The 25882-nt window shown below is 43.7% G+C and overlaps 1 protein-coding gene across 1 annotated transcript in view; it reads left to right on the plus strand.

Annotated features, from left to right (window-relative positions):
• Window positions 1-25882, plus strand: part of LOC140363582 (uncharacterized) — a 123318-nt gene that overhangs the window by 41069 nt on the left and 56367 nt on the right. Inside the window, 5 exon segments of the mRNA XM_072450216.1 lie at window positions 9276-9446; window positions 12726-12819; window positions 13458-13661; window positions 22961-23081; window positions 23656-23827. Coding sequence (XP_072306317.1) covers window positions 9276-9446; window positions 12726-12819; window positions 13458-13661; window positions 22961-23081; window positions 23656-23827 — 762 coding nt within the window.

The following is a 25882-nucleotide window of genomic DNA, read 5'->3' on the forward strand; positions in this document are numbered from 1 at the left end:
GTTCAACTCTCTCGGCAAACCGGGTCTTTCTATGTGAAGTTTACATGTTTCTCCCTGTGCCTGGGTGGGTTTTCTCCGGCCACTCCTGGACAATAAAGTGTACCTTGTTCTCTGTTGCCAGACCCCCAGGGTCACTGGTAGAGATTATGTGGTGTTTTGGAGGCTGTAAACTTTGTAGACACTTAAGTCGGTGTGTTAAATGGAGCGCTTGCGGAGAAAGTCTCCCATGTGCATGCAGTTGCAAAGGCTAACTTTAGCTCAGCTTACTGTGCCAATGGCGGCTTCCTTTCTCCGGGATGATGAAGATGTAGAAATGAGATGCTCTGAAGCTTTGTGGTCCATTCTGATTGTGTCCCAGCAGTGTTCCAGTCCACTTGGATCTGAAGTATCTGACTCGGGTTTTGATGCGCTTTGCTCCTTTGGTGATGAGGGGCTTAAGTAGATGGCTCTGGTCGATGCGTCTCTTCTCCTCCGGCAGATGGCGCACTTTGCTTAATCCCTCAAATGGTCCCACTGGAGAATATTCTTGGCACTGGACTTTTGATTAAATCGCTTTAACTAATTTCCAAAAAATGATTGAGGTTACACGAAAAGGATACAAATAAGAATAGCTAACAAAAGAGGGATCTGAGAGATGCCCACTTAAGCCTAAAACACACTTGAAATGGTCTGCCGGGTGATGATTGTTGGTTAAAGTTATCCAAAAAGCCTGGCCACGGCCTTATATCTACTTCATATGTTCGAGCTTGGATAAGACTGAAATGTAGAAGAAGTTTGCGACGCGAGATGAAAAGGAAAGGCAAAGCAACAGAGAGAGTTCTTCCTCTTCCCTGCACTTTTGAGTAGGGATGCATACCTAAACCCACGTTCAGGTTCAAGTCCGGATTCGAATCCAGAGGTTTAGGTTCAGGTCCGGACCTAATGAGTCCAGACCTAAACCATGCCATATTTACATAATGTTACAAAAGCGTAACACAAGCTACTTGGCTAAATTAAGTTGAAGACACTTGAACAAGGACGACTATCAAACACAAGGCTTAACTGCAGATTGAAATAAACTCAACTTGTCTGGTTTATTCACTGTTTCACAGAAGCTACAACTTACAAATCAACAAGCTACTAGCTAAGACTCAACTCAACAACAAGAGCATGTTGAGTGTTGACAAGAGTCAGTCTGGGTCAAGGGTCAAAGCAGCTGTTTCATCTGATACAATGTTTTGCCTTTAGACACATTTCCACTCTTTAATTTTGCAGACCCATTGGCATCAAAAGTCAGGTAAAAACCTTCAAACAGACAATACACCAGTGTAAATAATTAAGTCAGTGTAAAATAACAGTTACAAAAACTAGCATAAAAGTCAACTTGAATCACTATAAAGCAATTAAAAGTAGAATATGAAAATATTTTACACAACACATCAAAATAATACATCATATTAGCAGCATTAAACACCAGACCATATTTAACAACTGTAGAATACAAATACAAAATACTTTTACAAAATATAAACTCCAATTAATGAATGCAGCAATTAAGCAATATTACTTTGACTTTACTTTGTATTTACTTAATGCCAAATACATCACACCACAACATAACACTTTATTAACAAGTTATTTCATTCATATTTACACCCAGACCCAGAAACCACGCTGACCCCGCCTCTTTAACACGTGACGACGCACGCAATCCACAACATCGCACAGCTTAAAACAGTTCAAATAAAGCCAGCGATCTTACCGGCTTCAATGTTCATATATACACGGCTCCGCGCAGCTCGACACATACGAGGCGCTCCCGTCTCTCGCATCTTTAAACTTATTTTGCCGGCTTCAACTTATGCCCGGAAGACGCATGCGTCGCTAAGTAGGGTCCGCGTGCGCCATTGACAGCGCCGCAGGGCTGTGTTTACGTCTTTTCCAGCGCGAATTTCGCGATCAATGGAAGGTTTAAGATGGTCTAGATTCTAGAACAAAAAGGATATAGTATTTGAGCGCTATATTTTATATGAGTCCAGAACCGAATCACCGGGGTTTCGTTTTTTTTTGGACCTGAACCGAAACGTTTTTACAAGTCCAGATCCAGTCCATCGTAGCGGTACGCATCCCTACTTTTGAGTCTTGGTGCTTTGGGGGTGCGGTCTCTCCCTCAGATCAGATTACGCCCTTTTTTAGTATAAACTTTGATTGGACAAAAACAACAGTTCAATTGTTTGCATCCACATATAACACACATGGCTTTACCTTGTAGGTTCACTTGAAAATAGAACACAGCGTTAATTTCTTCTGTATTTTCTTGTACTTCTTTTTACCATTCAAACAACATTTCCAAAACCAAAAATATAGTGTCTAAACCAGACTTGGAGAGACTTATCCATGTGTTTGTCTCCAGTAGTTTAGACTACTGTAACGGCCTGCACACTGGCCTCTCAAAACGAACTGTAAAACAGCTGCAGTACATCCAGAACGCTGCTGCTCGGGTCCTGACTAGAACCAGGAAGTATGATCACATTAGTCCTGTTCTCAGGTCTCTGCACTGCCCCCAGTGGCTCAGAGAATATACTTTACGCTGTAAGACGACTAACTAACTAACTCACTCAGACACTCACACACTCACACAGTCGCCCCCAGAGGCAACTGTTGAGATTTTGGGCGTTACAAAAATAAATTGAATTGATTGAAATTTGAGGGGTGCACGGTGGCAAAGGCGGTTAGCGCTCTTGCCTCCCAAGAAGGAGATCGTGGGTTCGATTCCCGGACCAGACCAACATCACATGATCTCTCTGGGTGGAGTCTGCATGTGGGTTCTCTCCGGGTTCTCCGGCTTCCTCCCACCGTCCAAAGACATGCATGTGTTAGGCAAAATTGGTGACTCTAAAAATTGGCCCGAGCGTGAACTGTCTGTAATGTCTATGTCTCTGTGTTGGCCCTGCGACAAGTTGGCCACTGTCCAGGGTGTACCCCGCCTAAGGCCCGAAGTCACTGGGATAGGCTCCAGTCACCCGCGACCCCGAAAGGGAACAAGCGGTAGAAAATGGATGGATGGATGGATGAAATTTGGTGATATAAAGCCTTTCATATCAGAATATGTTGCATGTGCATTTATATTTTTTCCTTTCTATTTTGATTACATGCACTTTTCATAGTAAATGTGAAACATGTACGAGTCAGCACTGAGCGGTCTGTGTGTGGTGCAGACCTGCGCAAGTGTCATGTCAGAAAACGGGTCGAAAGGTTAAAGGATTTTTTGCCCATTTGCTTTATTGGACAGGACACATGATAATCAAATGGGGGATGAGAGAGAAGGGAGATCATGCAGTAAATAGTTTGAGTCGGGAATCAAACTCACGACACTGCGGCTGGCTGTACACAGAGCCTGGCATACATGACCACTGGGAAGCACTAAAGCTTTTTATTATATATTTAAGGAAAACAAGTCCAGAGAGGAATCAGATATACATAAAATGTAGACATCCAACAAATCATAAGAAGAGAATTTATCAAATTTATCCATTTTACGTTTAAGTCCGAAAGTATTTTTTTCCATATTGCCAATGTTCATTATGTTAGTCCAGTCCTTAGTCGTCAGGGCATTTTGTGTCCTCCATTTTTCTGTGAGGGCCTTTTTTGCTGCTGCCAGGGCGATGCACCAGAGATGGCTGCAAATTGTGTCGGGCAGGAGTCCAGAGGATGGTCATGTCATAAGTCTGTAAGACTTTGTTGATCTCAGTCTAAACTTGTGAACAACGGGACAATCAAAAAACACACCCTCTCCAACAGTCTGTGTCTCCTGCTGCCACACCCTCTCCAACAGTCTGTGTCTCCTGCTGCCACACCCTCTCCAACAGTCTGCCTCCTGCTGCCACATCCTCTCCAACAGTCTGTCTCCTGCTGCCACATCCTCTCCAACAGTCCTTGTCTCTTGCTGCCACATCCTCTCCAACAGTCTGCCTCCTACTGCCACATCCTCTCCAACAGTCCGTGTCTCCTGCTGCCACATCCTCTCCAACAGTCCATGTCTCCTGCTGCCACATCCTCTCCAACAGTCTTTGTCTCCTGCTGCCACCCCAGTGATTCGGTTCTGGACAAAATCTAGCACTCACATACTATATCCTTTTTCTTCTAGAATCTAGACCATCTTAAACCTTCCATATACCGCGAAATTCACGCTGGAAAAGACGTAAACACTGCCATGCATCACTGCACCCGGACCCCAATTAGAGACGCACGGCACGCGTCTTCCCAGGAGCGCCTCGTATGTGTGAGAGACAGGAGCGCCTCGTACGTGTGAGAGACAGGAGCACCTCGTACGTGTGAGAGACGGGAGCGCCTTGTACGTGTGAGAGACGGTAGCGCCTCGTACGTGTGAGAGACGGTAGCGCCTCGTACGTGTGAGACGGTAGCGCCTCGTACGTGTGAGACGGGAGCGCCTCGTACGTGTGAGACGGGAGCGCCTCGTACGTGTGAGACGGGAGCGCCTCGTACGTGTGAGACGGGAGCGCCTCGTACGTGTGAGACGGGAGCGCCTCGTACGTGTGAGAGATGGGAGCGCCTCGTACGTGTGAGAGACGGGAGCGCCCCGTATGTGTGAGAGACGGGAGTGCCTCGTACGCCTTAGGCCTTCTGCCTGAGGGGAGTGGCTCAAATAGTCCATGTCCAGGGTGAGAAGGGTCGGCTGTGATCCGACCTGCTCGTCCCAGAGCCCTGGAGACGTACAGGTCCTGCAGAGATGGAAGTCTGCAGCCGATCACCTTCTCAGCAGAGGGCACTGTAGTCTCTGTTTGTCCCTGGCTGTGGCTCCAGCGTACCAAACGGTGATGGAGGAGGTGATGGAGGAGGTGATGGAGGAGGTGATGGAGGAGGTGATGGAGGAGGTGATGGAGGAGGTGAGGATAGACTCAATGATGGCCGTGTAGAACTGCACCATCATCTCCTCTGTCAGCTTTGCTTTCCTCAGCTGCTGCAGGAAGTACATCCTCTGCTGGGCCTTCTTGATGAGGAGCTGATGGTGAGCCCCCACTAGAGGTCCTGGTGATGGTGGTGCAGAGGAAGTGGAGGGAGTCCACAGTGGAGATGGGGGAGTCTGTGATGATGAGGAGGGGCTGGGGAACTGTGACTCTCCTGAAGTCCACGATCATCTCCACTGTCTTCTGGGCGTTGAACTCCAGGTTGTTACCGCTGCACCAGGACACCAGCCGCTCCACCTCCTGTAGACAGACTCATCCCCGTCCCAGATGAGCCCGATGAGGGTGCTCTCATCCGCAAACTTGATTAGCTTAATGGAGTCATGGCTGGAGGTGCAGCAGTTTGTGTACAGGGAGAAGAGCAGAGGAGAAAGTACACAGGGGAACCGGGTTAGGGTTGTTGTTCGAGAACTGCTACTTCAGACGCGTATTGTAACGGGATCTAGCTCTCGACACCTCCCTTCTAAGTCCATACTTTGCCTCTTTGTAGCTCTCTCTATCTCCGGCCCTGTGAGCTCCTTCTGCCGCCCCAACTGCCTCAGTTTTGGTGTGAACCAGAGTTTATCGTTGTTGAAGGTGACTTTGGTGTGAGTTGATTTAATGCTGTCCTCACAGAATCTAATGTATGACGTCACAGTGTCCGTGTACTCATCAAAACTATCCGTGACATCATATTGGGTATGGAAATTTCTGGTTTGGTAAAATACAGTACAAATACAGTAAAACGTCATCTGCAGTAGGCAATATTGTGTTCCATCCCATCAATTGTAACACAGTGAATTGTTTTTGACTGTCCAATAAAATGGGCCAATGGTTCCAAATACAAAGCAAAATAGGAGGAGAGACCATGCACAGCCCTGCCTCACCCGCCTTTCCAGAGTCGGTGGATCTGTCAGATGACCATTGATTTTAATCCTTGATGTTACACCATCGTAAAGAGCCACAATATTTTTTTCATAATTAACTAATTTATTTGTTTAGCACTTTAAATATTGCCAGCTACAGAATCAAAAGCTTTTTCATCATCTAAACTAATTATTACGGCTTTGTTGTTTTGGTCATGAATCCTGTTTGATCATTGTGAATTCAATTTTGGAGGATTTGTTGAGGTGTATAAACGATAGTCCACATTCATGATAGAAATGAGTCTATATGAGGCACAGTCCAGTCGCTCCTTCACTTCAAATCAAATCAAATCAATTTTTTTTTGTAAGGCCCAAAATCACAACAACAGTTGCCTCTGAGGGCCACAGGGAGAAATGAATCAACAATGTCTGTGGTGGCGATGAAGTCAGACAATGTCTGTCGTGGCGATGGAGTCAGACAATGTCTGTGGTGGCGAGGGACGATGTCCCAGGGTCCTCTGTCCTTAGACTCTCCTTCTCGGCCAGGAAAAACTACAAAAAAAACCTCTTTGGGAAAAAAGCGTAGAAACCTGGAGGAGTTCCAGTGAAGGAGAGATCCAACTCTCACAGACAGACAGACGGACACGAGGGAGACTGGAGCTGGACCCACTCTTCAGGCAGATGAGTGATCGTCCGAGTCGAGCTGGACCCACTCTTCAGGCAGATGAGGGGCCGTTGGAGTCGAGCTGGAGCCACTCTTCAGGCAGATGAGGGACCGTCGGAGTCGAGCTGGACCCACTCTTCAGGCAGATGAGGGACCGTCCACACAGGGCAGGGACCACTTCACCAGGAGAGGGGCATCTGGGTCCACAGGTCCTCAGGAGTGAGAGAAAGAAAAGAAGGCGGTGAACAGTTTGCAAGTGGAATTAAAAAAAAAATATTGTTTGATAGCATAAGTAGTCAGAAGAAGAGGATAGTGCTCAAGCTGTCATACTTCTCCCAGCATAGTTACTCCTAGGGCAGCGTAGCTAAAGCTGTGGGGTTTATGTTTCTGTTCCTAACTAGTCTGACCATAAGCGATTTCGAAGAGGAACGTTTTAAGCCTGGACTTAAATGAAGAGCGACCCTTCTTTTGGTATCAGGGACATGATGGCTTCTTCTTGGAGGTTCTGAGTCTTCTTAAGTGCCCAGTTCAAATTTGCCAAAAGAAAAGGAGTAAGTGTGTCTTTTAAAGCTTTATAGCACTCTGAGGTGTGTCTTTAGAGCTTTATACCACTCTTAGGTGTCTTTAGAGCTTTATACACCACTCTGAGGTGTGTCTTTAGAGCTTTATACCACTCTGAGGTGTGTTTTTAGAGCTTTATACACCACTCTGAGGTGTGTCTTTAGAGCTTTATACACTCTGAGATGTGTTTTTAGAGCTTTATACACCACTCTGAGGTGTGTCTTTAGAGCTTTATACCACTCTGAGGTGAACCCATCGCTCCTGGAGATTTATTGTTCTTTAATCTTTTGATTGCACCTTTTTATATTTACAAAACTGTTATTTCAGCTCCTAATTATTTATGTTGTTCTTCTGTCATAACAAGTAAACTGTAAACGTGAAACACATGATGTACAAATGCCGGATTTATCATCCGTTGTCCTGCATTCACTCTCACAATACTCTCATTCATACACATGTTTTTAGTGGTAGGGCAAACCGGAGTAACCGGTTCCACACTGAAAGGCCCACAGCTGGGGATCTATCCCACGACCTTCGTGCTGTGAAGCGAGAGTACTAACCGCCATTTGGCCCCCAAGCCTTGTGTTGAATAGCGCTGCCCCTAATCATGACTGAACAGGATTTACCAGAACATTTATTCAGGTCTAGGTCTTCTTTCTCTGATCATAAGATGGAGCCCACAGAGCCTATAACCACATTTTGAGAACCCATGGGCCACTGACTGAGTACACTGTTGGATTATTCTAAATGATAATTTAATGGATGACCGTTTGGCTCAAATCTGGCCCACCTCCGTTTTCTAATTGATTAAAAATCACCGACCGTAAACGATCCTGTTCAGAGGGTTGTTCAGAGAATCAGGAGCTGTTTCCGTTGCTGGTCCTTGGCTGTGGAATAGCTTAGTATGCAAGACAGGCTGATTCTTTTTTTATTTTTTGTGTTTAAATGTTTTTTTTTGTTCTATTTAAAACATCAAAATGATTTAAACACAGAACAGAACAAGACCAAAAACATAAACTAAACATGATAAATTCCCATTTGGTACAAAGTCTATACAATATTTCCATTTCCAAATTCAGTCATGTCATGTTTCCCATCTGTTACTATGTCAGTCTAGTACTTGATCATTTGTGTCATCCATTTCCTTGTCATGGCCTTTTTTCTCGCCGACAAAAGTACATCCCAAAGATATGTGTTTATTGTGTCCATAGCAGGAGTTTTGAGGCCCAAATAGATTGAGAGGGATGGCAATACTGGCAGTGGATTGTTCATTTCAGTCCAACAGGAGGTTGTTTGCCTCTGGCTGCCACAGTTTCACCAACAGTTAGCATTTCTTAGTCAATAATGGGCACTTTTGACACTGTGTAATGAAAACAAACGTGACACATTTTTCCAGCAAAATTCCCTCCAGATACAGTAGACCAGGGTGTGTCAAACTCATTTTGAGCTGCGGCAGAGTTTCGATGCTCAGGCTAGTTTTTCTTTCTGATCTTTTAGCTTTTTCTCCTTAAGTTTCTTTTTTGCACAGGCTATGGCTATACTTTTTCCTCTCAGAACAGCTTTAGAAGTATCCCAGAAGATGGGTGGGCAAGTTAAAGGGCAAATACTATTCATTATTTGAATTCACTTTTCATGTTTTAGAACGAAAAACATTTTAATAACAAACCAGATTTCATTTTGAGCTCTGTTTAATGAGGGACAACCTATGTTTTGCCGCCATTTACTGGCTGCTGATAGGATGACACGTTGTTAAATATAAACATTTCAGGCTGCCCTGTTTATTTTCTGGTCTTTGAATGCAGTGGTACTGATCATGATTAGATGGGAGAAATTCACTACTGATGATTTATTTATTTGAAAAACAGCAGAGAAGATCCTCTAGGCCACGTCACAGATCGAGAAAACATCCGTTATCGAAGAGTTACAAATGTTTTTGATGCTCGGAGGGGAGAGTATTTTCTAACATGGATTCATCAAACTAGTGTGAATAAAGCGAAATGTTACTCCAACTATGGTTTTGATGAGGGAACAATGTTATAACATGGTTAAAAGCTCAAAAAAGTAAATTTTACATATGACGTGTCCTTTAATTCCTCTATTATTGACCAATGACTCTGCAGATAAAAAAGCTCTGCAAGGAAACTGTTGTGACTTTGGGCTTCATCAAAATACATTTCATTGAATTGTAAGCTCAAAAAATAACCGTTAAATTTATTTTCCAAACTGTGCTGTGTGTTGAAGGAGGCGGACACCGACGATAACCAGGGCACTCTGGACTTTGAGGAGTTCTGTTCCTTCTACAAGAGGATGTCCACCCGCAGAGACCTGTACCTGCTCCTGCTCTCATACAGCAACCACAAGGACCACCTGGACACCGGGGACCTGGCCCACTTTCTGGAGATGCAGCAGAAGGTGGGCACAAGCTCAAGCACTTCAATGGAATCATCTGCATGTTTGACACTTGCATTTTAAGATAAGATAAGATAAGATAATCCTTTATTGTCCCGCATGTGGAAATTTCATTGATTCAACGCAGGTAGATACAGAAGAAAAGAACAGATAACTTATAGGAAGTTTGAAAAACACTCTCAGTAGAAGATCTCCTATAAACAAAAACTCCCATAGACAAAACCTCCCATTACCCAACAAGGGATGGAGGGGGAAAATAATAAATAAATACTATTGCTTGTGGTCATGACAGTAATTGCACATGAATATGTGTCACAACGGCACATGAATTTATGTGTCTCTTTCCATAATGAACAATCATCCTTATCATAAAGATGAAATGGACATGTGTTTTCATCCAAAAATCAATCTAGAGACCTAGTACGAGATCTCAGATTTTGTCCCTACTCTGGGCTGTATACATCTTCTTTGTTACCCCAACTGTCCTGTTACGGGCTATAGAAGTTTATTTGTGTCGCACATTTCATACACAAGGCAATTCAAAGTGCTTCACAAAGCAGGAAAAATGCATTAAAATCACAAAGAAATTACAGAAATCACAAAACAGTTTAAGACATAAAAGAGAAGAGTGCAAAGATAAATCCTTTCAATCTTATGCACAGCTAAACAAAACTCTCACTACTCTTTGCTGGCTACAGCGCCCTCATCACGATGTGTACCTGATCAGACTGGCTCTAGCTCGTCCCGTGGTTTCAAATTGTTTTTGTGTACCACTTAGGGCAGGGCCTTGTAGGGGATACTTACTAGTACAAGTACTGTAATGTTATTCATGTCCTACCACTTACGAGAGAGGGCCACATTCAAAGTTGATATAGATGAAAGAATTGATCAAGATTTGAAACGTGACACAACGTGAGTGTGGGTATGTTTGTTATCATATTTTAAGAGTAAGTTGAGGCACTAGCCATAGATTAGACAATTAATAATTCTATAATCAAATATCTTAATCCATTTATTAATAATTTAACTTGATCGTTGATCAGAAAGTTTGTGAGAACGTAACCGTGACATTGACCCCTTTTCTGGAAATGAATGAGCACTTTACCAAATGTGGTTAATGAAGATCCCTCCATCCATTTTCTTCCACTTTATCCGGGGCCGGGTCACGGGGGCAGCAGTCTAAGCAGGGACTCCCAGACTTTCTCCTCCCCAGACACTTCCTCCAGCTCCTCCGGGGGATCCCGAGGTGTTCCCAGGCCAGCCGAGAGACATAGTCCCTTCAGTGTGTTGTGGGTCTGCCACGGGACCTCTTCCAGGTGGGACATGCCCTGAACACCTCCCCAGGGAGTCGCCCAGGAGGCTTCGGAACAGATGCCTGAGCTCTACTCCGAGCTCCTCCTGTGTGGCCCAGCTCCTCACCCTTTCTCTAAGGGAGCGCCCAGTGAATACAAGCGGTCGAAATGAGTTTCCTCCACCGGGTGGACCACCTGACCATACCCTCTGACCCCTTACCGCACCCTCTGACCCCTGACCGCACCCTCTGACCCCTGACCACACCCTCCGACCCTTGACTGCGCCTAGAAATTCTGTCCATAAAAACTATGAACAGAACCAACCAGACAAATGGCAGCCCTGAGGAGTCCAACATACTCTGGGAACAGGTCTGACTTACTGCCGGCAATGAACACCGGGACCGGACAGCCCTGAGCAAAGGGCTCCGGACCCCGTACTCCCGGAGCACCCCCCAAAGGACACCCCGAGGGACATGGTCGAAAGCCTTCTCCAGATCCGCAAAGCACATGTGGACTGGTTGGGCAAACTCCCATGAACCCTCGAGCACCCGATGGAGAGTCTAGAGCTGGTCCAGTGTTCCACGACCGGGACGAAAACTGCTCTGCTCCTCCTGAATCCGAGGTTAGACTATCGGTCGGATTCTCCTTTCCAGAACCTGGAATAGACCTTATGGGAGGCTGAGGAGTGTGATCCCTCTGTAGTTGGAACACACCCTCCGGTCCCCCTTCTTGAATAGAGGGACCACCATCCCGGTCTGCCAGTCCAGAGGCACTGTCCCCGACCGCCACGCGATGTTGCAGAGACGTGTCAACCAAGACAGTCCTACATCATTCAGAGACTTTAGATACTCAGGGTGGATTTCATCCATCCCCGGAGCCACCGAGGAGTTTGCCAACAACCTCAGTGACTTCAGCTTGGGTGATGGACGAGTTTATTAAGATTTATTGACCAAATAATGAAACAGATAAATATGAATTTGGAATATGCAAATGAGTCGATAACAGATGAAGACACCAGACATGATTGTTCTAGATCTATCTAGTTGTGTCTTAGAGTTTATTCTAAGATGATATTTTCAGCCAGTGAAATGCATTCATACGACCAGAAGCAGGAGCTGTCATCCTGAGGAGATGGTTCTGTGTGTCGCCTCCAGGGGTCACTCAAGGGTCACTAAGGGTTCACTCAGGGGCCATTCAGGGGTCACTCAGGGTCTACTCGGGGGTCTCTCGGGGGCCACTCAGGGTTTACTCAGGGTTTACTCAGGGGCCAACTCGGGGGTCACTCGGGGGCCACTCAGGGGTTAACTCAGGGGTCACTCAGGGTTAACTCAGGGTTCACTCAAGGGTCACTCGGGGTTCACTCTGGGTTCACTCGGGGTTAACTCAGGGGTCACTCAGGGTTCACTCAGGGGTAACTCGGGGGTCACTCAGGGGTCACTCAGGGTTCACGCTGCAGCTTGGTCCACACGTTGGCCAGAGCACGGACAGGATGGTGTCAGGCTGAAGAAGCCCAGGATCAAGTTCACTGATCTGCTTCTCCTGCTCTGAGACGTTCCTCAGATAAAGGGCTGTTATTCACAGATGAGGCTTTTTCTGAAGAGACTGTCCTTGACTTGAAAAGTTGCATAAAGATCCTCTGCTTGAGTTTGCATGATGCAGCTTTAATCACGTCTAAAAACGGGCTCATAATTCTTATTTATGTGTCCAGTCCGGTGATCACCATGTCATTTATCATGGAGGATTGCTCTAGATTAGCAGTGCACGTGTCAAGGGCAGCAATCTTTGGATCATTTGCTTAAATTGGCTTTACCTCCTTCATTAGTTCGTCAATAGTTTCCTATTCCTTAGACATATTTTAATTTCCGTCCCCGATCACAGACTGTCCTCAGCACAAACTTTGCGATCACAGTTGCTCAAACGTGTGCTGAGGATGCAATGACTTTTAAAATGTACTGTACTTTTGTTATCAACATTTGTGCTGTTTTTTCAGATGACCGATGTGACCAAGGACCACTGTCAGGAGATCATCAACAAGTTTGAGCCATGTTCTGAAAACCTGAAGCAAGAAGTCCTGGGAATTGATGGTAAAATACATTTCCCATTCTGTGTTGAAGCCATCAAATCCTGCTATAAGAAAGCGTGTGCTCAGAACTATTTATAAATTGTAAAAAAAAAAAAAGTACAATCTTTTTAGGCCGTGGCTGGAGAGCCGCGGCGCGGTCAAATGGCCGCGCAGTTTAAGGGACCACGGCATTTCCCTTATAGCCCGTTATAGCCTCATGGCTAACCCTAGTCAAATAGCGGCGCAGTTTCAGGAGCCGCAGCGCGCGGCCGGCACAAAAATAACATGGCTTTTTCGGCCGCGCGCCGCGGCTCTGCAGACACTCCCATCTTTTTATGCCAGGTGGACCCTAGGAGAGCACTACGGGATTATACAGTCAGTCTGACCCTTATCTCGATACATGGGTCACAATATTTATATAATTTTGATTTTTGTTGGGCGAAAAGCAAAAACTTGTAATTTATTGGAAAGGTCAGTTTTATTTGGCAAATTAATAGAAAAAAGCAGCACAATATGCATGAATGTAGTCTATTGAAACATATATGTTATTATGATTTGTGGGTAATAAAGGAATTGTTCAAAAACAAAAAAGCCAAACCCCAATAGTAACAAAAAGGCTCAATGCTGTGTCTGTTCTGACCTCTGACCTGTCGTCTGCAGGTTTCACAAACTACATGCGCAGCCCGGCTGGAGACATCTTTAACCCGGAGCACTACAGTGTGACCCAGGACATGAACCAGCCACTGTGTAACTACTTCATCGCCTCCTCTCACAACACCTACCTGATGGGGGACCAGCTCATGTCCCAGTCCCGAGTGGACATGTACGCCTGGGTGCTGCAGGCCGGCTGCCGCTGTGTGGAGGGTCCGTCACAACACATTCACATTTGATTTGTAATGTTTCCTCAAGTTCTGCTGCCGTACCTTATTTTACACTGTGAAATAGTGGCCATACCTGCTTGAAGCTTAGCAGAACAGGACCTGGTTAGTACGTTCAGGGGGTCAACAGTGGGAGAAATATGAACCTCAACATAATAATAATAATAATAACTTTTATTTATATAGTGCTTTTCAGTGACCAAAAGACGCTGAACAAGGGTTAGGGTTAGAAACTAGAAATGGTAGAGTCACATGATGTTGTCACATTGTATCACAAATGAACTTGTAAGAAATATTTTCAGTCGTGTACGGCAAATAGATTCTTTTATGAATTTAAAAACATCTAATTTGGATGCTAGCCCCTACGTTTGAAATTCAAAAACTGCAATTTTTGTTTAAAAATGACCACACCTGACAAACATCAGCTTCAAACTGATAACATTTCATTGCTCATGGGTTTTGTGTCTTTTGGACATATTTGAAGTGTTTTCAATGAAAACTGTACGGGGAGATTCCTCCAATATTTCTGCTTTGATTCTTGTGGATCTGGGCTGGTTGTTCACCGCTCTGACTTCAGCTCTCTGACTTCAGCTCTCTGACTTCAGCTCTCTGACACTGTCACACTGCAACACAACACAAGCACCACCACGTTTCCGTCCATCCCATGCAGGCCGTGGTGATCCCCGCTGAAGAGTGGTGCCCCCCTCAGGAGCTGCGCTAGCATTTGCATTGTTAGCTTGTGGGGAAGTTGTTTTTCCCCAAAGTTGTAGTCCTTTAGTTTTAATTGTTTAGTGCCCAACAGGCTTTTAGATAGGGTTTGAAAACGTGGGCCGACTAGGCGAAAAAACGAGTAGCTTCTGCATTCTCCGAACTAATAAAAAGTTCTTAAAATGTTTTATATGATCACACTCTGCCACTTAGGCACTTTTTCCGACGCTTTTACAAAATAAAGCGGCGCTTTTAATGGCATGCGCCGTAAACGAGTGCCGTAATTTACGCCAGACGGTGCTTGGCGTTCTCTTAAGGCAGAGCAAAAAAATATGTCTGTTTGCCGTAACCCGACCGACTTGGTAAAAAAATAGCCGACTGAAAAAAGAAAATATCAGCGTTTTGTCAAAATGATGCCAAATATATTTTTTTGTCTTATATCTCGCAGACTCACCGACCGTTTAAAAAAAAAAAGCGCCATGTTGAATCATTTTGTATCACTGGAACTCGCTAGAAATATTTCCCGAAAACCGTCGAGAAATGTAACTAACACAAACGGAGAACGTCTCATTGACTGTTCAAGCCCGACGCCTGGCGGTCACTGCGGGTCACTGCCGATCACTGCGGATCACTGGCAGAAGCAAAAATGGCATGTTCAGTGTGTCGGTGACAGATCGGTCGAAGCGAGGAAACAGAAGGAGAATTAAGAATAAGTTGATGGTTTTAAGACTGATACGTGTTAATTATCATTAAATGGGTGGATTTTGTATACAAATTTGGAATTTTCTATGCCTTCAAAGCAAAAAAAAAAGAAGAATTTACCTACCTACCTACCTACTTAAAAAATGTTGGGTCGGGTTACAGCAAACATACTATTTATTTGGGGCTGCCTAATTTACGGCAGACGTTCCTCGGGGTTAAAAAGCACCGCTTTATTTTGTAAAAGCGCCGTGAAATACGCCACGATACGCCGCTCTTAAGTGGCGGAGCGTGATCATATTGGCTTTCCATAATCTTTTGGGTAGCGCCCCGCCGCGCGGTGTGGTGGCCGTCACTGCACTCGAAAATGCCCGTCCACATTTTAAAATACCCCGTCCAAAATACGGGAATACGGCCCTCTATCTAAAAGCCTGGTGCCCGAAGCATCACCTCCCTTGCCTTTTCTGGGTTTAGTAATCTCAGTGTCTTGCTCCTTGGTTTTTAGGTGAAAAAGAGGTTTAAAGGTATATATTGGCAGCAGGGTGACTACTCAGTGTGTGCTATACACGGAAGTCAGTGTTGGGAAAGTTCACTTTCTACATGAACTAGTTCAGTTCATAATTCAAAATTTTGAACTAACCCTTCACAGCTCCAAAAAATTAACTAGTTCAGTTCTTTTTTTCAATATTATGCAATAATTGTTCTAAATTATTTCCACAGCCCAAATACAACTACAGGCAGCAATTATTTTATTAGTTTAATGCTGAAAATATGTGTCAGATTTCATCTTCATATCCAATTTTGAATCCTTACCCAGGATTTACATTCACATTGAAGGGACAGACTTCCCCCATGTGTTGCTGTCCTGTCAGACCACACTAGCAGCAGCAGCAGCAGCACCTTTCAGCCCCACAGTATATTCTCAAAAACATGAGGGAAAACTTGCTGGGCAAAGTTTGCACAGAAATGGTAGATTGTTCCCATCCTCACCGACCTTATCATAAAACTCACGTAAATGGTCGTAGAAGGGCGACTCCTGCTGCTCTGTTGACTTCGCGCTGCGGTCGCGTCAATGCTGCTTTTTGTTTTGATGCGCATGCGCAGTGTGGTGCGACGCGCAAAATCTCTCCGCGATCTATCGCCTCTACAACTTCGGAGCTCTCACACTTGGCCGACACAGGCTCTATTTGGGCAACTTAACAGTGTTTTTCGCCTGGAAGTCTCTAGAAATCTGACACTTTATTGAACGAAAATAAAAAGAACGAATTTTGCCGTTCACAGACACCAGAATGAACGCGTTCACAGTTTCGTTCTTCAGCAGTAATACCGTTCGTTCAGTTCACGTTCACCAAAATTATGAATGCGCTCATGAAGTTTCGTTCAATGAACGCGTTCAGGCACAGCACTGCCGGAAGTCCTCAAAAACATATTTTAAAACTAAAAAAATTGCCCAGATGACTACAACTGTAACTTTTTCTAAGATGGAAAGATCCTGGACGAATGAGGGATTACACAGACTTAAAAAACGATCTACTTCATTTGAAACATTTTAAAACTCTTTTCAACTCTTTAAACTCTGCAGCTCCACATGTAGCACTCACTCACCGACTGTATTCCCAGTATCCTACATTTTCAAAGGGGTGAGTTTATAAGCACTTTTCACTAGGCAAGGCAAGTTTATTTGTAGAGCACATTTCATACACAAGGCAATTCAAAGTGCTTCACACAGCAGGAAAAATGCATTAAAATCACAAAGAAATTACAGAAATACAATAAAATTAACTAAATTTAAAAAACAAACAAAAAAAAACCACATAGCCAAATCCAAATTTATCGGACCACATTGGCAGGCATTCCAGACACTCCTTCCCATATTTATTTGACATTGCAGCAGGACAGGTGTCTCCGGGATGGACACATCACTTTTAGATTGATCTGCGCGCTATCTGCGAACTGCACACGTCTGTGCTGAGCGTATGTTTCTTTTACGACGACTCTCTCGTCGACGCCTCCACCTGATGTGACGCTTTGTATCTTTACCGACGGACCTAGTCTCGTCTGCCCCTCCCTAGATTTAGCTTTCACTAAACTATTTGTCTCAGACAAAACTCGACCAAAGCTTTAGTGTTAGAACCTGGCTATTGGTCAGGCTCTTCCTGGGCTTTACAGTAGGCTTAGTGCCGATATACTTGCATATATGAGTCCAATAGACTTGGACTCATACAAGTACCTGGTGTTCATCTGAACCACAAACTGGACTGGACTCATAACACAGACGCACTGTACAGGAAGAGCCAGAGTCGGCTCTACCTCTCATTTGGAGTGACAGGGCCACTCCTGAAGACCTTCTACGACACTGTGGTGGCATCAGCCCTCCTGTACGGTGTGGCCTGCTGGAGCAGCAGCATCACAGAGAGGGAGAGGAAGAGACTGGACAAAGTCATCAAGAAGTCCAGCTCCGTCCTGGGCTGCGCTCTGGACTCGGTGCAGGAGGTGGGGGACTGAAGGGTCCTGGCTAGATTCACATCTATGCTTGACCATGAGTGTCGCCCCCTGCAGGACACTCTGTCCGCTCTGGAGAGCAGTTTCAGTGAGAGACTGATCCACCCTCTCTGTGTGAAGGAGAGGTTTCGCAGGTCTTTCCTTCCTGCTGCTGTCACTTTATAACAAACACTGTTAGTCCTACTGTGCAATTACTGTCGTGATCACATGCAATGGTATTTATTTATTTATTTTTATCTTTATTATTTCTCCCCATCCCTGGTTGGGAAATGGGAGGTTTTATTTATAGGAGTTTTTGTTTATAAGAGATCTTCTACTGAGAGTGTTTTTCAAATTTCCTATAAGTTATCTGTTCTTTTCTTCTGTATCTACCTCTGTATCTACCTACGTTGCATCAATGAAATTTCCCCATGTGGGACAATAAAGGAATATCTTATCCTATCTTATCTTATCTTATAATTGTGATAGGACACATTTTCACTACGTATCAACTGACCCAACGGCAGCATGTAGAGGTTGAACAGAAGGGGACTCAGGAATGACCCTTGGGGCACTCCACAGGTCAGGGTCATGTGGTCTGAGACACAGCTACCAATTTCAACAAAGTACTTCCTGTCTTCCAGATAGGACCTTAACCAGTTTAGGGCAGTGCCAGTGATGCCCACTCAGTCCTCTAGTCTCTGTAAGAGGGTTCCATGATCGACAGTGTCGAAAGCAGCACTCAGATCTAACAGAATTAAGACTGAGGCTTTGCCCGTGTCAGTGTTCAGGCGGATGTCATTCATAACCTTGACAAGAGCAGTCTCAGTGCTGTGATGAGGTCTAAAACCTGACTGAAAAACATCAAATGAGTTGTTTAGTAAGAGGATATCTGTGAGCTGTTGTAAACAACTCACAGGACTTTGCCCCAAAATGGCAGATTAGAGATGGGCCGGTCATGACTCAGTACTGCAGCATCAAGACTGCTCTTCTTTAGGAGAGGTTTTATGACCGCAGTTTTCAAAGACATTGGGAATGTTCCAGATTGAAGCGACATGTTAACTATGTGAGTGAGCGGTGCTAACAAACTGTTCAGCACAGACTTTAGAAATCTGGAGGGTCACACATGGAGGCAGCTGTAAATGAACTCAGACTGGTGATGATCTCATGGACAGTTTTGTCAGTTACTGGTGCAAAGTGAGTCAGCTCTAAGTGTCTTGGTGGTTTTAGGGTTATTTTTTGCATTGTGGGATTTATAGCATTTTTAATGCCCTGAACTTTGTCATTAAAGAATAATGCAAACTCATTACACTTGGATGTGGAAATGAGTTCTAACGGCAGCTGAGCTGGAGGGTTTGTTCATCTGTTACTGTGGCAAACAGGACACGCCAGTTGTTACTGCAGCTTCCAATTATTTCAGATAAATATCTTTCCCTAGTTCTACATAAAATGAGGTTGTACATGTTCAGCTTCTATTTGTAAATCTCTTTTTTAACCTGGAGCTTGGACTTGCGCCATTTCCGTTCGGCCCGGCGGCACTCCCTTTTCTGTGCCCTGACCGAATCATCATTTCTCCATGGCAACTTCTGCTTATTTTGAACCATTTTAGCCTTCATAGGGGCAATGGTGTCCAGAACATTCAAAACACTAGATGTATCAGAGTTCAACAAATCATGTACATTAGAGCATGAGACATTTTCAAAGTTTATCATGTCCATAAAGATAAGATAAGATAATCCTTTATGTCTCTCCTCTGAACTGATGCAGGACCAGCCACTGAACAACTGCAGGACCAGCCGGTGGTTTGGGAAAAACAGACAGGTCAAAGAAGACACAGAAATGATCAGACAGAGCAGCATCAACCACATTGACATTTGAAATATTTACCCCCTTTGTAATGATGAGATCTAGAGTGTGCCCTCTGCTGTGGGTGGAGCCACTCTGCTGTGGGTGGAGCCACTCTGCTGTGGGTGGAGCCACTCTGCTGTGGGTGGGGTCACTCAGCTGTGGGTGGGGCCTCTCACATGCTGAGTAAGACTGAAAGTTTCAAGGACAGCATCAAGCTCTTTAGCGTTTCTGTCACAAATATTATCAACATGCACATTAAAATCACCTGTAATGACCAAACCATCAAAGTCTCTGCATACGACTGAAACATCTCAGTAAAATCATCAATAAAACATTGGAGAGGCTGGATGAGAATGGATGGAGACTGTTTTAGCTCAATTTTAAAGGATACATACTCAAATGATGAAAACACCCCAAAAAACAACCTTCGGGTAATTCCATCCATCCATCCATTTTCTACCGCTTGTTCCCTTTTGGGGTCGCGGGTGACTGGAGCCTATCCCAGTGACTTCGGGCCTTAGGCGGGGTACATGCTGGACAGCGGCCAACTCATCGCAGGGCCAACATAGAGACATAGACATTACAGACAGCTATTCACTCTCACATTCATTCACTAGAGCCAATTTAGAGTCACCAATTTTGCCTAACACATGCATGTCTTTGGACGGTGGGAGGAACCCGGAGAACCTGGAGAGAACCCACGGTAACACGGGGAGAACATGCGGACTCCACCCAGAGAGATCATGTGATGTTGGTCTGGTCCGGGAATCAAACCTATGATCTCCTTCTTGGGAGGCAAGAGCGCTAACCGCCTTTGCCACGTGCACCCTTCGGCTAATTATTAAATCTAAATACAGCACAGACTCCTCCCCCTTTTTTGTTTTCTAGTGTTTCAGATTCAAACTTAAAGTTGGGTGGAGCAGATTCTATCAGAACTACATTTCCTGTGTTTTTGTCAAGCCATGTTTCAGTTAAAAACATAAGATCAAGATTATAAGAAGAGATAAAATTATTAATTAAGAGTGATTTGTTACATAAGGATCTGACATTTAGCACAGCAAGTTTCAGACTAGTTTCAGTGGGGCTGGGCCTTATCTTTTCACAGGGAATATGAATCATATTTCTCAGATTGGGCCGCCTGACTCGCAATTTGTTTTCCCATCTGTGTGATGTGACTACAAATAGCACTAGGGGGGCTATTTTTACATAGGGCCCCGGGTTGGTTTGATTTTTAATATGACAATAAGTCCTGGCAACGCTGAGACCCAGTGCACCATAGCTACGGGAGATACCAGGTGAAAGATGAGGGGGATGGGTGGTGGGGCTTTTGTAGCCGGGGAGAGTTTGGGACCAGGTGAAAGACGAGAAGGGATGGGTGGTTGGGCTTTTGTTGACATAACCCTTAATCTTGCTATAGACCTCGTGCAGTCACGTGACTTGTTTGGCCAGACGGCAAAACAAGTGCACGCTTACACCTGAACACTACAGCAAGAGCCCAATTACACAGATTGTATCCAAAATGAGCGGTCATTTGTCCAACCCGACATTATCAAAATATGTTGAGCATTTAGATGGTGACTTAAAGAAACAATATGTTGCCAAAAGTTCACTTGTCGGAGTGCAGGACCCCTTTAATTTGCCTGCAAGTTTATCCACGTAAATTCAAGACTGCCGTCCATCCGACATCCCGGACTTCGCGTACCAGGACTGTACAATTACTTAGTTAATCGTCATTCCTCACTTCACAGGAAAAGCAATGAAAGTTTACAAAAGTTTAGACGCGTACAATTATTTCGTGTCAGGATGGGTTAGTGGAGTCCAGCTGTTTAAAGTGCGGAATAAGCCATTGTTTTTAATCATATCGACGGTGAGTTAAATTTCAATTAATTTGTTTTAATTTATTCAGAAAGTGGCACTGACGCACCATTTTTATATTTATACATTTTTTTTAATTGATCAACAGCAGCTCCCGTCAGCCTCTTCTTTTCTCCTCTGTTTACACTGCTGTCTTCTCTCAAATGTCTCCAGTGTTCGTGTGGGTTTCCTCTTTTCCGGTGAGGACACAAAAGAGAAAATTGATGTCACATAGGCGGGTGACAGGGGGTCATCACTTTTTTACCTGAAAAATACAGATGTGTAGACGGTCATCAGTCACTTTCTGATATAAAAAAATGGAAAATTGCAAGCATGTAAAGATTTAGCATTAAGCCAAATCTTTCCATGCTTAACACAATCCATCTTTAATTTCAGGCCTGTTACAGTTCAATACAATAGCTTTTGGCTCAAAATACGGATTGTTCGGGAAGTGATTCCAGACTTTTCTCTTCACCGCAGTCACCCATCTCGCTCGCCTTTCTGGGTCTTTCTTTCCCTGTCGATTGTTACATCCATACGCTGAGCACGAGATTACCATATTTTCGTAGTTGTGTTTGAGGTGAATAGATCTGAATAGAGACGCAAAAGTTCAGTGAAAAGCCACGCTTGCTGGGTTGTTTTGCCGTCCGGATGCATGTGTGACGTCACACTCTGACGTCAGCTGCGCGAGGTCTATATTGGGCATGAGTGGAGCCATCTTAATGCCTGATTTGATCAGACTTTCAAAATGGCTGGGAAGGCCCATGGGTGAGGGTGGAGATGAGAAGGAGAGTGAGGAATCTGTAGTGGGAGTAGATGTTGCAGGGGGAACCCAGGGCTGGTCTGAAGGCAGGGGCGATGACAGGGATGTTGTTGGGCCTGTCACAGATGTGTCCAAGGCCTTTGAAGATTTTTGTGGTGCTGTTGCTGATGAGTCCTTTGCTGGAGGTGGTGGAGGTGAATGTGGAGCAGGAATTCTTAACTCATTTCTCTCTTCTTTAACTATCTGCTCAGGGACCTGTCCAGGCCTAGTCCAATGCCTCAGAGCGTGGAGCAGGTTCTCTGTCAGCACCCTCACTCCACCTCTTCACCCTCACTCCACCTCTGCATAGGTGGAGGCCATTTCTCTTAAACAGGTTATCTCAGAAACTGTGGCGCAAATCTCAAAATCCTTGGTTTACTTGAAAAAGTCATAAGAAAAAAATTTTGGACGACAAAAACTAATTAAAAAGCAAAATAAATAAGGAAAGCAGTGATAGCAAGCTGGAGCGAGCGAGAAAGCGTCTGCACTCTTCGGAAGCACTGGCCCTACTAGTGTCTGGGCCCAGAGACTTGTGCCATCCCGGGTGAAGCTAATAAACATTGACATGCTAACAGAGCACTTCCTGCTTCTTGGAGAATAGAATGCTTTGTATTTATATATTTATACATAGAGAAAACGCGGTGGTTTCATTTTCATCCGAGTAGTTACTTTAACAATACATCTCTATTGGGTAAAACAGATTTGACTTTTATTACATGCAAACAAATGGGTAAATGGACTTGTTCTTTTTCACATTTCAAAACAAAAGTGAACATTGTGTACAGCACCTTTACATACTCTGCATATCATCTCCTTGGCGACAGGTGTCTCGCCCTCGACCATGTTGTTATATAATCCACCTGTAAAGTTGTTCATTTCTTGATGCTTTGCAGTGGACTGTTGGGACGGGCCGGACGGAGATCCAATCGTACATCACGGATACACCCTCACCTCAAAAATCCTCTTCAAAGACGTCATCGAGACCATCAACAAATACGCCTTTGTCAAACACGAGTGAGTTCATTTCAAATCTAGTCAAACAAAAAGGAGCCAAAATAAGTTCCTATTGTTTTCTTTTTTTTTTTCTTCTGGGCCATAGGCAGTCCCATGTGGCGGTCCCATGTGCTATCCACTCCACCATGAATAAATATAAATATATAAATATAAATATAAATATATATATATATATATATATATATATATATATATATATATATATATATATATATATATATATATATATATATATATATATATATATATATATATATATATATATATATATATATATATATATATATATATATATATATATAATTATACAATTTCAAGTTTCTCTAAAACCCACAATGTCGACAAAACGTTCTGCACCGACAAAGGCACTTGCGGTCGGGCCCAAAAGGCAGCAGGATGACAAAATCAATTGGTATCATAACTAAGACACAGGTCAGACACTCCCCACTGCTGAAGCCAAGGATTCTGCCACATTCTTCTTCCTCCATTCAGAATGTTGGGTGCTTTTTCCAGTACGCAATAACAAATATGTCCAGAAAGTTTTCTTTAGTCGGTTGTTGTTTTTGTCTTGCAGTTACCCGGTCATCCTGTCCATAGAAAACCACTGCACAGTTCCTCAGCAGAAGAAGATGGCACAGTACCTGGTGGACATCCTGGGGGACAAACTGGACCTGTCCAGCATCAAAGTGGATGAGCTGGGACACCTGCCCTCTCCTGAGATGCTCCGAAAGAAGATCCTGGTCAAGGTATCATCCAAGAATACACACTTTATGAAGAGTGAGTCTGGTCAGGTCGCCCTGTGTCATACTTTCAGTCAAACTCAAAACGTGGAATTAGATGTTTGTTTCCGTGACACATGTGGAACAAAGGAACTCATTTGGCATCTATCCTCTCACCTCAGATTAAGTGTTTTGTGCTTCACTCAAATCCATGATGTTTTTCAGTCCTTGTGATATGTGACTGACCGTGGATAAACCAGTTACAGTTATTCCCAGTGTGAACTCAAAGCTATCCAATGATGTCTCACTCATGCACATCTGATAATATTTGAGTAAGTTGTGGTCATTTGAATGTATAAAACTCTCAAAACCTTTTACTGAGAAAACCTCTAAAGATTCTCACCTGAGTGAGCCCAGAGTCACAGGGGGGCTCATTTGCATCTCATTGAGATAAGCCCTCCCCTCTGTCACACTGACAGCACCTTCCCCCTACAGCTGTCACTAAAGACTCAAGAGGAGTGTTATTGATGTGAACTGGACTTGAATCAGAATTAGAAGTTACTATATTGAAATGGAAATACTTTGATGCTATTCAGGGCCTTTTATAATCCAAGAATCAGAATCAGAATCGGAATAAGGTTTATTGCCATTTGTCGATAAACAGAATTCACAGGTGAATCAGTGCAACACAAACAGCAAAACATTGAACACTGAGCACTAAACGGCATGATATGTACATAATGAAATATAAAGGTATACAGTTATATAGTGCAATAGGAAGTGGTGATATGTAGATCATAAAAATGTATTAATTAATGAGATAATAGATATGATATGTACACCATCAGAGTCCAATTACATCAGAGATCACAGCCTCATCCTCTTCTGTGCTGTGACTCTTGGCGCTGGGCATGTGATGCCTTTTGCCTCGTCAGTACAGAAAGGTCTGATTTTTTTCATGCAGATAGGTCTGCCTGTCAAAGTTCAGTCCAGGTGGGACCAGGACATGGAGATTGTCAACCGGAGGCAGATCAGCTGAATTGCGTAGTAGCTGAAATTCCACAGGTTCTGCTTCACAGTGACTTTTTGCAAGCACCACACCTGGTCTCTTGGCATCAAAGCTGTAAGCAAATAACAGGACATTTAAGAAATGGCTAATTATTTCACATAAAACACTCATGAACTATTTTTTTTCAACACAATGTGAGAGTTTCAATATAAATACCTGAAGTGCTGATAACTCTTGATCTTTGGAAGCTGCGCGCTGCCCCGGCGCGCGTCGCTCTGTGCTGACCCGGCGCGCGCGGGGTCAGCGCGCCTCTCCGTGCTGACTGGCTGCAGAGGGTTTGAGGGAAAGTATCTTTAAAAGACAGAGGGAGAGAGCGAAGGAATTAGATTAGATTAAGACATGTGACATTTGATAAATTAAGATATTCCTTTATTGTCCACACATGGATAAATTTCATTGTTGCAACGCAGGTTGATACAGAGGAAAAGGACAGATAACTTATAGGAAGTTAAAAAAATACTCTTAATATAAGAACTCTTATAAACAACATCTATACACAGAACCTCTCATTTCTCAATAAGGAATGGAGGGGGAAAATAAAGATAAAATAAAAACAGCTACCGTAAGACAAAATAATACCAACATCTATAGCAATCTATAATTGCTATTCTGCTTTTGCACTTTATTGTACATTTGATAAAGTGAAGTTAAGTAAATGATGTGTAATAAATAGTACCTGCTGTGCAAAGTCGAAGCTGTAATACAATGGACTTCTGCATAGTTTTTGATAAAATCCAGCTCTGGGAAACAAAACAGTAAAAACAGTAAAAAACACAAAGATACAGACATTACACCATCCCAAAACAGCTAGTTTCAAGAGACTACGTGATGTTAATTATTGTTGTATAAATACATTATATAAATACCTTTCGTTAAGATAAATAACCGGTTGGTACGGGTAATGAATATATATATATATATATATATATATATATATATATCTCAAATCAATATGTAGCACAACAACAAGAAAACACAGACAGACAATTCAGACAGACTTTCATGCGCTCTAA

This window comes from Eucyclogobius newberryi, unplaced genomic scaffold (assembly GCF_026437365.1).
Source record: "Eucyclogobius newberryi isolate DKJ021-1_F unplaced genomic scaffold, fEucNew1.0.hap1 SCAF_17, whole genome shotgun sequence".
NCBI lineage: Eukaryota > Metazoa > Chordata > Actinopteri > Gobiiformes > Gobiidae > Eucyclogobius > Eucyclogobius newberryi.